The sequence below is a fragment of the Chelon labrosus genome, assembly GCF_963514085.1.
Source record: "Chelon labrosus genome assembly, chromosome: 8".
NCBI lineage: Eukaryota > Metazoa > Chordata > Actinopteri > Mugiliformes > Mugilidae > Chelon > Chelon labrosus.
Window position 1 is genome coordinate 14,119,179 of NC_140358.1, and position 15,185 is coordinate 14,134,363.

General features: G+C 42.2%; 3 protein-coding genes across 4 annotated transcripts; 1 reads left to right on the forward strand and 2 right to left on the reverse strand.

The window, feature by feature from the left end:
* The first annotated feature begins 2,067 nt into the window (after positions 1-2,067).
* On the forward strand, positions 2,068-4,919 carry aldob (aldolase b, fructose-bisphosphate). The gene is made up of 9 exons (XM_084550315.1): positions 2,068-2,214; positions 2,875-2,987; positions 3,071-3,282; positions 3,368-3,422; positions 3,529-3,689; positions 3,774-3,857; positions 3,951-4,125; positions 4,206-4,405; positions 4,672-4,919. Exons 2-9 carry the CDS (start codon positions 2,876-2,878, stop codon positions 4,765-4,767), a joined length of 1,095 nt encoding a protein of 364 aa, XP_084406441.1. The 5' UTR covers positions 2,068-2,214; position 2,875; the 3' UTR covers positions 4,768-4,919.
* A 48-nt stretch (positions 4,920-4,967) lies between these two features.
* Positions 4,968-8,829, reverse strand: LOC311492138 (uncharacterized protein). 2 transcript variants are annotated; one of them, XM_084550317.1, is made up of 7 exons: positions 8,774-8,829; positions 8,422-8,581; positions 8,195-8,305; positions 7,425-7,481; positions 7,171-7,320; positions 6,960-7,073; positions 4,968-6,451 (listed from the first exon to the last, which is right to left on the reverse strand). In XM_084550317.1, exons 2-7 carry the CDS (start codon positions 8,551-8,553, stop codon positions 6,401-6,403), a joined length of 615 nt encoding a protein of 204 aa, XP_084406443.1. In that variant the 5' UTR covers positions 8,554-8,581; positions 8,774-8,829; the 3' UTR covers positions 4,968-6,400. The 2 variants fall into 2 exon arrangements, with proteins under 2 accessions (XP_084406443.1, XP_084406442.1); XM_084550316.1 differs by having other exon boundaries at positions 4,970-6,451; positions 8,422-8,666; positions 8,774-8,824.
* A 406-nt stretch (positions 8,830-9,235) lies between these two features.
* tmco6 (transmembrane and coiled-coil domains 6) lies at positions 9,236-15,153 on the reverse strand. Its single transcript, XM_084550314.1, has 12 exons — positions 14,973-15,153; positions 14,110-14,213; positions 13,912-14,024; positions 13,635-13,818; positions 13,437-13,541; positions 13,217-13,308; positions 12,961-13,077; positions 12,753-12,867; positions 11,138-11,318; positions 10,843-10,937; positions 10,570-10,737; positions 9,236-9,991 (listed from the first exon to the last, which is right to left on the reverse strand). Exons 1-12 carry the CDS (start codon positions 15,061-15,063, stop codon positions 9,869-9,871), a joined length of 1,488 nt encoding a protein of 495 aa, XP_084406440.1. The 5' UTR covers positions 15,064-15,153; the 3' UTR covers positions 9,236-9,868.
* Between the last annotated feature and the right edge of the window lie 32 nt (positions 15,154-15,185).

Here is a 15,185-nt window from a genome sequence, read left to right on the forward strand (position 1 = left end):
AACAGAAACACTTCAGTGTTTAATTAAATCCATTTTATCAGCACAGCAAACTACATCCTCTAAAATGATCATACAATTGCATTAACACCTTTCTGATGCTGTTGCAACATAAATTGATCATTATAATAGTAATGGAGGGGGATTTAGTGCAGGACTGTTATATTATAATAAACCACAGTCACAATATCAGAAACTAACAACAGTGTTAGATCTACTAACACAAAGCCCTAGAACAGCATCAGCACACACAATGACACAGCACTGATTCTGTTCTTTAGTGACACAAATTGATACAATTTCTTTAGTGAACCTGGGATTTTTCTGGCTTTCTGGAGGTGTGCAGCTGCTGAGTGGCCCTTTTGAGTGGCCCTCTGGAAACTGCAGGGTGTGGTTTAATGATACTCACTTAATAGATCCCAAACATAGTAACACAATAAAGTAAAATGCCTCCAGCATGGTTGATACTGGATTATTTCCCACCATTACATTAGAAATATCCTTACAAGCAGCATGTCCTGCACAGCACTATGTTGAATGGCACCTTACAGTGGTTATCATATAGCATCAGAGAACCAAATCAACATTTATTATGTGTGCTTTTTCAAAATGCACTTGATAAACTGCACTTCTTGGGATAAGCAACACTGTCCGGACGATATTCGCCACCCTCTGGACTCGTGATCGAAGACTGAACTCTGATCAGCACTATTAAAGAGTACACTGCACAGGGAGCAGAGTCCAGGTTGTGCAAAAGCTGGCTTGTCACAGTTTGTTAGTAACAAATCCAACCCAGACTACGCTTTCACTATATCCCTCTGCTCTGCTAAGGTCACCGGTGGACAGGTGGTGAGACAAGTTTTTGGGCCTTTTTCAGCAATCGATGTTGGAAACCGTTCTTGCATGACGCGCTTGACAAGCAACGTGACGCAAAGCAGATACACACAAGGCCGCATGAGAAAGCACGCCAAAGAGGGTCGATCAGTTCTAACAACAAACAAAAAGACACGAATCAGAAAATAATGAAAATGTTGTAAAATTTTGTCAGACCTGTTGAAAATTACAGAAATTTTCAAGATTATTTATTTTTTGTTCTACAGGGAAAAGTAGATGCATCAGAAAGGGATTCCTGATTGTCTCTGTCTTAAAAGATGCATGTATTTCTTGCTTTAGGCAAACAAAGGGATTAACATGTTGTACAGAACTTCAGGGAAGACACCAAATTGTTTGAAAAAGTGAAATAAGACTGGAAATCACTTGGAGGATTTCTCTTGTTGAAGTAGTTACCTTCAATTAAACTGTTTTTAAAAAATATAGAGTCAAAATAGTCTCACAGACACTGCAATGAACTAAAATCCTGAAAACTGCAGATCAAGCAGTAAGGTGGCAAAGGAAAAACTAACTTGTAACAGGAAGAAACCTTGAGAAGAGCCCACCTTATCTGCTTGAGGCCGGCAAGGAAGAGAGACATAAAAGTGCATCTGGATAACTCATACATGCTGCACAGATACATTAAACTAACAAGTATACATGATTATAGGGGATGCATGATACATAGGAGCTCGTTAATGGATAAAAAAGGATGGAGCCAACATTCAAATTATTAACTGTAAAAAAAGAAAATCATTAGGGTCATGCATGAATGTGCACTTGTTAAATCCAAGGATCTTGGAAACTATGCGTACAATGAAAAGCTGTAACAATCCTCTGAATGCCTCCACACGATACAAAGAAATACACTTTTGCAATCTGCACTTCCTCCAGGACAAAAAGAATGGCGGAAACCTGAATTGCAAAATTACCGCAGGCCTCCTCTCACATTACAACATCTCTGAGACCGGTGCGAGGAGGATATCAGGCGGGGCCGCTCACGACCGCCTCACCTCGGTTTTATTACAGACACACATTGTTCCCTTCTTGTTTTCCACTCGGTTCCCGATATGAACCGAGATTTCACAAACCAGCAGCGACGCCACGCCACGAAACGCCGCCCCGTGCGCGTCTGGAGAGGCCAATTGCGTTACCGGGGAGACACACGCCCCGCCACATCACGAGCACCTCCTCCTCCACCACCTCCTCCTCCTCCGCTCCGATCAGGCCTTAAATGCGACTCTTTCGGCTCTTTTCGGCCTTCTCTACCAGTTTTAATCACTGCTAGGAGGCTGCACGGGCCGACTGCCACTTCACTTGTTGTCGCTGTTTCCACGAACCTCTCAAGTAAGACGCGCTTTCATTTTTCTTGCTCACTTTTAGTGATGCGTGTTTTTATATTTTTCAGAATAAGAGAGTTGAAATACTTCGAATCGTTTTTGCAGGATTTGTCTGTATTCGTGGTTTTCCTCCATCCCTTAAGAGTGCAGCAGATTTATTCATTTTTAATTTTAATTTTAAACTTTTCCTCGTGGCAGCTTTACTTGGAAAGGTTTGCCTGTCGAAGTTTCCCTCTGCGTGTGGCTGTCAGCGTTTACTTAAGAGGCGTCTACCTCTCGTTTGTGATAATTTGTTGTTTCCTGTGCAAAATATGGTCATGCTCTTAAGTTTTCAGCCTTCACGTCGGGCTGTTTAATTCTTTCCCCTGCAGAAAGCATTGGGTAAACTTGTAGCCAAAGACTTGCAAGTGAACTATGAACCCATGCTGCAAGCTGAAGGGAAAAACTTATCTGCCATGAAGGCCAAAGTTCAACCATGCAAGCCAAATATTTAACTGCAGAGATGGTGCAAGAGTAGGAGGATGTTGGAGTGTTGTTGTGTTTGACAAAGAGCAGGAAAAACAAAGATCAAATCTTTCTCATTCCTGCTGCAACCGCATGGAAGTGTTTTTCTGCACAACTGCCAAATAACTTTTTTTTTTTTTTTTTCTTCTCTTGTCACCTCTAGGATGACTCACCAGTTCCCATCACTTTCTCCGGAGCAGAAGAAGGAGCTCTCTGACATTGCTCAGAAGATCGTGGCTCCAGGAAAGGGAATCCTGGCTGCAGATGAGTCAACAGGTGAGCCTCGTGCTCCGTTGTTATCCCACGATTAGAGTGCGTGCGCGCAATATAAAACCACTTCCGTATGCTCCTGTCTCAAGGCACCATGGCGAAGCGCCTCCAGAAAATCAACGTGGAGAACACGGAGGAGAACCGACGCTGCTACCGTGACATCCTTTTCTCCTCCGGTACCGATATGACAAACAGCGTGGGTGGCGTCATCTTCTTCCACGAGACGCTCTACCAGAAAGCAGACAGCGGCAAGCTCTTCCCCCAGGTCATCAAGGACAAGGGCATTGTTGTTGGCATCAAGGTGAGGAGGCTGAGAGTGGAGGTTTCGCCTTAAATCACAGTACAGCATTGTTCGCATGTGTCTGAGTTTGGTTTTCTTGCTTCAGGTGGACAAAGGCACAGCTGGTCTAAATGGAACAGACGGAGAGACCACCACACAAGGTAATCGTGTTCTCAAAGTACAACTCCAGAACAGGACGTGTACACATTTCTGCTAAGTAGTGCAGAATGACCTCTCAAGCATTGGTTACTGCTGCTCTTCCTTTAGGTCTTGACGGCCTCTCGGAGCGTTGTGCCCAGTACAAGAAGGATGGTTGCGACTTTGCCAAGTGGAGGTGCGTGCTCAAGATCTCAGACGGCTGCCCATCAGCTCTCGCCATCGCAGAGAACGCCAATGTGCTCGCCAGATATGCCAGTATCTGCCAACAGGTGTGTGTGTATAGCGATTACAGTGATGTTTGACAGATTTATTATGGTGGCTGTGAGACATTCATTTTAACTCGTGTCCACCAGAATGGCCTGGTGCCCATTGTGGAGCCAGAGATCCTGCCTGATGGAAACCATGACCTTCTTAGGTGCCAGTATGTGACCGAAAAGGTTTGTACATGACGTAAAATGTTTAATTAAACGAAACACAATGTGATGTATATTCAATGATGGCCACCATTGATTATGTCTGCTGACCTTTAGGTGTTGGCAGCCGTGTACAAGGCTCTGTCTGATCACCACGTGTACCTGGAGGGCACCTTGCTGAAGCCCAACATGGTCACTGCTGGACACTCCTGCGCCAAGAAGTACACCCCTCAGGAGGTTGCTATGGCCACAGTCACCGCTCTGAGACGCACCGTGCCCGCCGCAGTCCCTGGTGAGTGCCATAAGGCCAGATTTTCCCCCTTCTAAGAAAGCGGTTTTATAGAAAAGTTGCATGTTTTCTTGTCTTTTCAGGCATCTGCTTCCTGTCTGGAGGCCAGAGCGAGGAGGAGGCCTCCCTCAACCTGAACGCCATGAACCAGGTGCCCCTCCACCGCCCCTGGAAGCTGACCTTCTCTTACGGTCGTGCACTCCAGGCTTCTGCTCTTGCAGCCTGGCAGGGCAAAGCTGCCAACAGGGCAGCTACACAGGAAGCTTTCTGCAACAGGGCCAAGGTAAGCCCCAGACGTCATGAATGCCTGTGATAAGTAGATCTGAATAATTCACACTCATCACTTTGTCCCTGTGGGCTGTGCAAAAAAAAAAATTAAAAAAAAAACTGGCATTACCCAATACTATCTGGTTTAATGATTGATTCCAAAAAGCTTTTTGTCTGTTTAGTCTTGTGGTAATGTGGCACAGGTATCTTGGCTGATCATTAACGGTCTGATTTGACTTTGCCCCCCCCCCTCCTCTCCTCCCCCTCCGTTGCTCCCATCAGATCAATGGCCTGGCTTCCAAGGGAGAGTACAAGCCCACCGGATCAGCTGACCAGGCCTCCATGCAGTCTCTGTTCACCGCCAGCTACGTCTACTAAATGTGAAAAAACGAAATGACCACAAAAAATGCACATGGACCAAATATGACACTCTTCTGCTGGGTGTCCCTCTTTCCTGTACCACCGGGGGGAAGACTTACAATGTTGAACTACTGTTTGTGTACTTAAAGAAATAAATGGAAAGACCAAAATGGTTTTGATAACGGTGCATTTCTTTTGGTTTAGGATCTGGGAGCATGTCACAACTTAGATGGATAGACAGACAACTTTATTGATCCCTTTGGGAGGTTCCTGCAGGGAAATTGACACTGACTTTACACTTAATAAGGATGCTTGATACCTGGGAAATTATGGTGGGTGCAGATAGTTAATTGCTGCGTCACTGTGCTTAATGAATTTAATTCACCTCCGAGACTAAATCCCTTCTTCAGTGGAAGGAAAATGTTTATCTCTGACACATCTCTGTGCAGCTCATCCAAGTTTATCTTAGACCTTATGGACGTAAAATGCACAGATGCAGCCTACACAGGATATGCAACCAGAGGATCATGCATAATATCGAGTTGAACTGGGCTCATAGTGGTTACTCCAGTAAAACAGCAGGAAGCAACTGATTTTTTTATTTTATTTTGTTTATTTAACGAAGACAGAATACATTTATTGCACCATTTAGCTGAAAGTTATAAGCCAAAGCAATGTTTTCACACAAGGAAAAAACAACAGTTTTCTAAGCTGGCTCATTTTTTTTTTCTCTTTATATTAAAAAAATATAAAAATAAAAATCACAATCATATACCATTAAATCACAAAGAAGCTACGACAAATATGCAGGATCAATGTGACTTCACCGTATCAGTTATCGTACCGTGGCTCATATGTAACCAGAGCTCCATACTTTGATGATTGAAGTGAAAAGGCGTAAGTACAACCTCAACAGATTTAATTAACATATCTTCAAAGGCCACAATTGCAGTTAACATTTCATAAAATCAAGCTCATGAATAAAAATGACCAAAACATTAACATTTTAAGAAATGTTCATTTTTGTGTCTTCTACCATTCATTCATAAAAATATCTGATTTCCAGTGGCGTTCCAGGACCGTTGGGTAGACGATAAGAAATGTTGTCAAGCCGACAGAAAACGTCCAGAGCCTTTTATAGAAATACAAACTGCCAGGGAAACATCTGATTAAATAGTTTCATGTCTAGATTTTCTGACATTTAAAAGATTGTGGAATATACTGTGCGTAAAATATACAAACGTGACCTTCTGTCTGACTTTGTCAGCGTTAACATCACTGTGTTTTCACTGTGACACTACACAGATGTGATATAACATTTCCACAGAGTTAATACTTTCATTTATAGGCACCAGGAGCTAAACTGAAGAGCTTCAACAGGACCATGCAGCAGGTCCACATCCAGCAAGCGTGGCTAGAGAGATTAGTGGTTACTATTTTCTTTAATAAGCGTCTGTAAAATAGATTTCCTCACATGAAATGTTAAAAAAAAAGAAAAAAAGAAAATCACCTTTATTCGTAAACAAGCTTTTAAAAATGAAATAAATGTGGTTCAGTAATGCGACATTTATTTATTTCACAGGACAAGGGGACTGCAGGATAAAACAGTGTTAGTAATCATAGTGGAGAGCAAAGCTCAAAAAGGTCGACCTTAGTTTGTCGTTGTGCCATTCGATGGCATCGGGATGTGCTGGAGAATAATCTGATGAGAGAAGGTGGTGAAAGGATGAGTGACACAAAGCTAAAGAACTTTATTATTTACCAGATATCACTGTGATGTGACTGCATCAGGCTTCTTCTGGCTGCCCATGTGTGTTTCAGAGGGTTGGGCTCGTCTCATTAGTTTGAAGTGACTTCAGCTATGATTTTTAGAAAATTGCTGTTTTTTTTTATTTTTTTTATTATTATTATTTAATGTTTCTTGCGTGAACTTTGATGAACTTTTATCTCAGTGAGGCCTTTGTGACTAAGATTAAATAGGAAGGATTTAATCAGGGATTCTTTAAATGAACCTCATATCATGTTAACTCTGAGGGGCCAGCGGTTAACAACACACGTGAGAAGGAAAACATTATTTATGCGATTCATTCAAGACAGACATTTCTGTGAGCTTTACTGTCTCCGCATGACCACACTGAATGTCTCATTGTTTTTAAGTAAAGGCCTGTTTTGGATGACAAATATGGATGATAAATTAAAAAACGTATTACCTGAGTGTGTGTGGATTTTAGTGCAAAACGTGCGATGATGGACAGGAAGATGAGAAGCCCCGACACACACACAGAGGACAGTAACAGCAAGAGTTCAACAGCGAATATCTGTGACTGCAGCATCGGGACGAGAGAGAGGAAGTTAGACACACACAGTGAAAATGCACATGTCACCAAAAAATAAAACAAAAACGTGTATGCTGTAACTCACCGATCTGTTGGAGGCCCAGATCCCGTCACTGCTCATGAAGCTGCTGCGGAATATGTGGTACTTATACCCGAAGAGGCAGAATATCCTGTAGCCAATGGAGACTATGATTCCTAAGAGGGAAACCACATACATGGCCAAGCACACTGTCACCTGGGAAAGACCAGTTCGACAAGAAAGAAACGGTTATTCCGATAACAAGAAATACTGCAGGTAACTAATCAGCAGACTAGAACACACGATCACCATTTGCTTACCATCTTCTTGGATGGATGTAACTCGGTGTATATTGACAAGATTCCACAGCAAAGGAACTTTAAGAAACAACGACCAAAAAACACAGATTATCACATAATCTTCCCTTGATGTCACCCAAAGTTTATGTTAATGTGACTTATAAAGCTAAGTAAGTGCTAAAGGAGTATCTAAAGCTCCTCTTTGCTGAAGTAAGAAATGCAATAATTGACTTACAGCTCTTTTTTTCTCTCAAGGCAACAAGCATGTCTAAATATATGTGTCAGCTTCAACTTAACTGAACCTCACTTGAAGGTATGTTATGTCATTTGGGTAAGAAATATCCTTATTTGCTTGTTTTACAGACAGATGAGATATTGTAAATGACTCACAACTGTAAATTATGAAACTGGCCATCAGCCAGGTAGCATATAGACTATGTCCAAGAGTGACAGGTGTCTACCTACGTCTACTACAACTTACTATTAAAATGTTAATAAGACGTCAGCAACTAATTTTTCCAGTTATTATGGCATCACATGAACGCACAGTGACATGTATAATCAGTCAGCGTATCTGAATGATGCTTGGAAGATTTTGCAGCCTGTGAAGATTATCAGTGTTTGTGCTAAACTAGGCTAAGCTAAGCTAAGCTAACAGGGTGATGTTGGTCACTGCATATAGACACTTACTGAACTTTCAGCAAATACAGAGTATGAGTACTGTACATTTCCCATGTTTTCTAAAGCTAGTATTTACAGGCCATACTCATAAAAGACTACGTGTAACGTACCAGAGCTCCCAGCCAGAAGGGTATGTAGATGCTATATGAGGTTTTCAAATCTTCACCAGCCATCTGAAATCCCATCAGCAGCTCAACACAGCCGAAGATCACAATGACAATCTGGGGAGGGAAAGAGCAAGGATGGATTGAAGTGTTTACAGTGTTACAGTTCATAGCTGCCCTCGTGTGTGTCTCTCCTCCTATGCACTTATTCACTACTGTATTTGATGTGTTACCCCAAGACTCCTGGGCTCTTTCTGGACAAAGCGATGCAGAGGCTTGTTATACATCAGCACATTGTGGTCTGCCTCTTGAGTCCTGTCTTTCTCTGCCTTTCTCTCTCTGGTTGTTGACACAGTAGCCTCCATTGCCAGTGAACTATACACAGTATGTTGGCTGTGTGGGGGGAGACAACAAGAAGCAATCGGACCAGATGTACACTCTCCCCTCGGCAGAGCAGATTTATCAAGAGACAGAATAGCTGCGGTGAAGCACAATTAAATGAAGACAAATGACACATGTGAGATTATTAATAATAATAATAATAAAAAAAACACAGGCACAGAAGCAGATAAAAACATGGCCTACCTTGTTTTTTTTATCGCAGAGGAGCTGTGTGAAACATAACAGTACGGGAGTGTTGAGGGTGGGAAGAGGAAGTGTGGAAATCTGAGACAGTTTTTTTTCCCCACCAAGGGGAGGAGCTGGAGTCTTTTTTTTGTGTGTTTGCGGCTGAGGCTCTTCCTCAATACAATGAGGGTAGTGAGTCTGCAAGCTCACTACCCTCGGGGGGGATGGGGGTCATACCAAATGATTATGACAGAACAACTGAATAGGGTCATAACTATCTGTACTGAAATCAGCTGCCTGCCCTCATCGAGGAAACACTTATCTTGTCTAGCTTGTATATCAGGCTGAACCGCGTCTTTGATTTTCTTGAAAATCCTAAAGCTTAAAAATCGTACAATAGTAGACCTGTTGATTTGAGTTTACTTTGCACAGCTAACAACTAAAAAATCAAAATGTCTGTTTCTTTCTACTTTAATTGGGTATATTTATTAATGTCTTTACCAGGCACAGATAACAGTTTGTTCTTTTCATACTCATGACAATCTCAAAAGACGGGGCATTGATCAGAACTGGACTAATCGACCAATAAATCTCCTTCCTCTGCGGTCAGGCAACAAAGTCACTACAGGACCAAACAGAGAAACAGAGAATATCTTGCCTCACATTTGTGTTTAATAATGCATTTAATGAACTGGCAAGCATAACTGCAATGTCTTATCGACCGGAAATCCGTGATTATCCTAAAATGTGTGTCATGATAAAAATAAAATAAAAAAGTGAAAAGGAGCTTCAGTTGCAGACGCTGGAGTTTGAAAAGCAAAAATAAACCAGTGTCTGAACAGAAAAATATTTCTCAATATAAATACAATTCATTTCAAATACTTTAACTAATTGGTGATACTCAATGGTTTAAAAATATTTCATATTTACATGTTAAAATGCTAAAAAAAAAAACTTTAAATACAAAGACAGCACATGTCTTACAGCATTACACAGACTCTAAAATGTACACAAGTTAAAATAAGACAAGCCGTCATGCATCCACACCAGCTCACATCATTCATTTTTAATCCTAAACTACTAATGATTCATCATACGTCATGAACATTATTGTTAATAGGTCAGTAGGTGCTGCTCCAGGAGGTGTGTTGCCCTTCGTCTCATCTCTCCGTCACCGTTGTACTGAATGGCTTCTAACAGCGATAGCCCACCTTGCCTCACAAACTCCTCTGCCACCTGAGGGAAAAGAATACCTCATCACCTTACACTGGTACAACCTGGTACTGATACGGCAGCTTTTTAAAAGGGAGTTATTGTATACACCAATCGGACATAACATTATGACATTATTATGTAGGTCTCCCTTGTGCCTCCAAAACAGTTGTGACTCATCAGAGAATGGACATGAGCCTCCTGTGGTGTCTGGCAACAGGATGATGTTAGTGGGGGCCTTTGGGTCCTATGGGTTGAGAGGAGGGGCCTCTGTGGATCATCCCACAGATACTTGATCAATTTGGAATCTAGAAAATTGTTTTTTTTTTAGTTGTTCCTAAACTGTTTTTGTGTGTGTGTCTGTGTCAGGCTGCATCTTGATGGGGATGGCTGCTGCCATCAAGAAGTGTCATTGCTATGGGGTAGGGGTGCCTGGTCTGGTCTAGGTGGGTGGTACATGTCTAAGTAACATCCACACAAATGCCAGGTCTAAAAGTTTCCCAGCAGAACATGGAATTGTCACAAGATGGTCAATGTTATTTACTTCTACTGTCAGTGGTCATAATGTTATGCCTGACTGTTGTGTATGCGCCCTTGTTTACCTGCGAACTACTAACTACCAGCATGAACAGGACATCCAGACTCAGTGTCACCATTTCTTGGTCGGCCATCTTAAGCGTGGCACAGAGCGCAGACAGCAATCCAAGCTGCGCCAGCTCAACACAGAACTCCTTTTTCTTGTGTGCAATATTTGCAAGAATCCTCAGGATCTAAGAATAAAAGGAAATCACAGATCAGTGAGAAGGGAGACGTAACGTGCATCTTTTTCGATGACTGTGCAGAATACTCCAAAAACAACAACAGCTTGCAGTCACCATCGTGTTAATGCCTCGTGAGAAAGGCAGAAGCTGGATGAGTCCTGGGATCATGTTGAAAGTGAACAGAGCAGAGCAGAACTCATCAGAGTGAGCTGGAACAGAGAATGATGGGAAACCAAAAATTATTATTATTTATATACATACACAAGAGAAAGAACAAATTGAAACTACACAACTAAGGCAACTCAGCTACAATAGATGTCCGTACAGCCTCGTTACATCATTACTGTGATATCTGCTGGTATTTGCCAAAAACTAAAATGAGTGCAGGAGTCAAACAAACAGGTCGAACCTGTGAGGTTGTTGAGGACCCAGGCAGTCTCTCTGGCTAATCCTGGCTGGGTGTGCAGGTACGCCTGGACGAGTGCACACAGAGCAACCACCAGATGAACGTCACCCACTTGAGTGCTCATGTCTTTGACTGGACAGGAGGACAGCAGGTTCCCCACGCATCTCAGCAGAGGACAGACAAGCTGGAGAAGACACAGTAAGAGCTATTTTTTTGTGTGTGTTCCAGATCAGAAATTATTTATGTATTTTTTATTTTTTATTTTTTTTTTACTTTTGCCTGAAAATGATAACTGATGTCTACACGTAGAATACTCTTAAGGTTTTTAGAGTTATCTGCAACTTTTTTTCTTTTAAATATCAAAGGCAAGTCAACACTCAGTCTTGTTAATGCATTCAATTGCATTCTAGTTTGAAACAAAAACTACTGAATGGGCAGAACAATTCTGACAACTTTTTCAGGGATGGATTTTCCAGAAACTCATCCAGTGAAATCGACCACCAAGACTAAGGAAATGGTGGTCGATTTCAGGAGGAAACAGGGCATCATTAGAGGAGAGCCGGTAGAGAGGGTCCCCAGCTTTAAGTACCTGGGAGTGCACCTCACTCAGGACCTCTCATGGTCACTGCACACGGGTCACTTGGTCTCTAAAGCAAGGCAGCGGCTGTACTTTCTCCGGCGGCTGAGGAAGTTTAAGGTCTCTCCCTCCATCCTGAGAACCTTCTACTCAGCAGCCATTGAGAGCATCCTTACAGGTTGTATCTCAGCCTGGTATGGAAGCTGTGCTGTACGGGAACGAGCTGCATTGCAGAGGGTTGTACGCTCAGCAGAGCGTACCATCAAGGCATCCCTCACCACGCTGGAGGAAACGTACAGCAAGAGGGTGAGGGCGAGAGCCAAGAAAATCAGGCTGGATGCCTCTCACCCTAATGTTGGCCTCTTTACCCTGCTGCAGTCAGGCAGGCGCCTACGCTGCATAAAGGCCAGGACTGAGAGACTGAGGAAGAGCTTTTTCCCACAGGCAGTCAGACTTCTCAACCATGATGGACTTTAATTGGCACTTTTGCACTTTATGGACTTTTGCACTTTTAAAAATAAAACACCTGCACTTTTTAAGTCATTTTTAAACTATTTTATAGCATAACCTTTGGTAGATGCCTGTTTTTAAAAATGCATTACTATTTATAAAAGTATTTTGCACAGTGACAGACAGATTGCTTTATCCCTTTTTAATTTCACTGTATGTAAAGAATGCTCTTTTTTACAAAACATGTGACCAATAAACTTTTGAATTTGAATTTGATTTGATGCTTCTGTGCTGCCAAACCTCTGATGCTGAGGCTTCCTTGAAAGCAAACAGGCCTTGAAGCTGCATTAACGCACCATATATGTGTAATTTCTACTTTTTTCCCCAAATACATAAATACTAATAGTTTACCTGATTCTTGGCAACCCAAATAAGAGATCTTGGATGGTAAGACATATATATTAAAACAGAATGTATTATTTTAACAAAGGGAAAAACAAAACAGGACAACCAAAAAAAAAAAAGCAAGTGTGCAACTACATAAATACGGTATAATACATAATACTGTATTTGATCAGTTCATTTCCTTACCAGCTCCATTCCTTCATCTTTGTTTCCTTCAGCCACAGCGTCACCTAGTGACACTAAGAGGGAACTGCACTGCAACAGGGCCCCTCGAGCTAACAACTCTGTGTTATCCTCTGAGCTGATAAAGACACGAGATTCAATAAATTATTATTATTATAAATATTAGCAGTACTGATTTATAATGCAATCACATACAAGAACAAATCATCACCTGCATGTGAGGTAGTGCAGACACCATGCACACTCAATGGCGGGGGCCAGGCCAAATTTTGGGTCAGGTGTCAGGACTGATAATAAGTGCGAAGGCAAACTGGAGGCCAGGACCGTCCTGAAGACACAGCGGAAGACTACTACACAACAGACATCTATGTTTTATTTAAGCAAAGCCTCACTAACGAGACGTTTCTGAGAGAACGCAGTGAGGAGACTGAAATGATGAACCTGTGCGTGACTAGCGCTTCACTTACGGGATTATTTTCTCTGCTGCATCTTTGGTCTGGAGGAGCTGAGAGAGGGTGAACCCCACCGCTTCCACCACTGCAAGGTTATGTCTCTGGTTCTGGACAGACACACACACACATACACGGACTTCTTATCCTCCAAGTTATGTTGTGTTGTGTAGCATATGGTCAGGGATTATCTTATTTTATATGTAAAAAAACCCAAAAAGAAACTGGTTGACAGTACCTCTATACAACTGGCCAGAGCTGGTATGATTCCCTGCGCCAGGAGCTTCTCTCTTACAACCTCACTGTCTGGGCATATATTACCCAGTGTGTAAAGACACAGCTCCTGTATACATATAAAAATAAACACACCAAAAATCAGGAATCTTCTCATCAACTATAATATTACACCAAGTCTCTGATATGAATGCGTACTCACGGTGAACTTGGTGCTCTGGCCAGACAGGTAGGTTAGCAGGTAGGGGGTAGCAGGCAGACAGGCCTGTGCCATGGTGGTGTGGGGAGAGTGAGACAGCTCATGGAGACACCGAACAGCCTGCAGACGGCACTGAGCATTAGAGCCAGTGAGGAGGCCGACCAGCAGATGCATACTGTTCTCCTGCCTGAAAAACAAAAGACAGATTCACGGACAGACGCACAGAGGCAACGGTGCTGCTTACATCGTTTAAACACTGTGCAGACAGATGTTATCATACTTGATGAAGGTGAGCTGTGCCGATGGGTCGCGCAGAGCTTTACTCAAGGCTTTCAGGCGGGCCTCCTTCTCCTGCCCGCTGAGCTGGAGTTTATGGAGCAAACTGACCACATCCTGGTGGAAATCAGACGTTGACTGCTTAGATCTTTTATTTAATGAACCTGACCGCAAATTATCAGTCACAGTGTGTGCTACTCACCTGCTCCCCTGGGGATGTGTCCATGGCGTCGGCCTGCTCCTCATCTTCATTCAGCAGGAGCCTCTTGCTCACGAGATGCCTGTCTCTGCGGGCCTGTCTCAGTGCTGTAACGAATAATAACACACAAGACAGTTATCAAAGTACTATATGTCTTCAGTTAGAGACAAAGCTGCCATGTGGTCAAACGGGACTATGAGTCACAAACTTACGATAAGAAAGCATAGAAGTCGTAGGAATTACAATGTAAGATAACATAATGACAGAGTTTAGTGTTCTCTATGTATGGACATTTAAATTACTGTGAATGACTCCATGCTAGTTGTGTTGGTGCTATTAGTTATGTCCACTTTACTAATGATTTTATTAATAAGAGAAGAAAAGATACCAACTATTATAGCCAACTTTTATAGTTTCTTTAGTAAATGAAACGCTTTTTAAAACATCATCTATAAACAAACCACTCGTGGGTTCTCCGGAATCTCGCGATACTTCAAATCTCACCAGGGTAACAAGCAGAGATGTAGACAGATCTGTTTTATGGACAGATGAAGATGGACGAAGACGCACGAAATAAATATATACAGTGGGTACTGTAGAGACTAGGCGTTATTATGTTTACACACGATCTTCAACATTTGCCTCTGTAGATATGGTTTTATAGGGGTTTGGGAGTTAAGGTCGTATATTTAAGGAAACTGTCATGTGGTAATAATCAACGATCCAACCACCTAAAACAGAATTAAACAAGCTTTGACAACCTTAAAAGTCACATTCTCCTCGCACATAATGTGTTGATATTAACCTGTAGTTAGTATTTCGGCATTAAGGTAAGCATATTTTCATGTTAGCCTAAAAACACTCACCTCTCTCATGCTCCCGCCTCTTCAACCTGAGCTGATCCAAGCTGTCGCCTGCTCGTCCAACTTTGTGGCGAACTTTGTTTAACCTCCACATTTTGCGGTCAATAAAAACTGGACAAACCGACTGAATGTCACTTGTTTCATAGTCAAAGTGTAGCCATGGTAGCAATCAATCCATGCCTGTATTCATTCTTCTTCTGCGTTTGTAGCGTAACC

Excerpts from the sequence above, each read along its gene's own strand:
- aldob (XM_084550315.1), top strand. The coding sequence starts at position 2,876 with ATGACTCACCAGTTCCCATCACTTTCTCCGGAGCAGAAGAAGGAGCTC. Across the intron at positions 4,126-4,205 it reads CGTGCCCGCCGCAGTCCCTG|GCATCTGCTTCCTGTCTGGA; the intron begins GTGAGTGCCATA and ends TTGTCTTTTCAG. Across the intron at positions 4,406-4,671 it reads CTTTCTGCAACAGGGCCAAG|ATCAATGGCCTGGCTTCCAA; the intron begins GTAAGCCCCAGA and ends TGCTCCCATCAG.
- LOC311492138 (XM_084550317.1), bottom strand. The coding sequence starts at position 8,553 with ATGGAGGCTACTGTGTCAACAACCAGAGAGAGAAAGGCAGAGAAAGAC. Across the intron at positions 8,306-8,421 it reads AAGAGCCCAGGAGTCTTGGG|ATTGTCATTGTGATCTTCGG; the intron begins GTAACACATCAA and ends TTCCCTCCCCAG. Across the intron at positions 6,452-6,959 it reads TAAAATCCACACACACTCAG|ATTATTCTCCAGCACATCCC; the intron begins GTAATACGTTTT and ends TTCTCTCATCAG.
- tmco6 (XM_084550314.1), bottom strand. The coding sequence starts at position 15,063 with ATGTGGAGGTTAAACAAAGTTCGCCACAAAGTTGGACGAGCAGGCGAC. Across the intron at positions 13,078-13,216 it reads GCAGCAGAGAAAATAATCCC|GACGGTCCTGGCCTCCAGTT; the intron begins GTAAGTGAAGCG and ends CTGTGTCTTCAG. Across the intron at positions 10,738-10,842 it reads CACGAGGCATTAACACGATG|ATCCTGAGGATTCTTGCAAA; the intron begins GTGACTGCAAGC and ends TTTTATTCTTAG.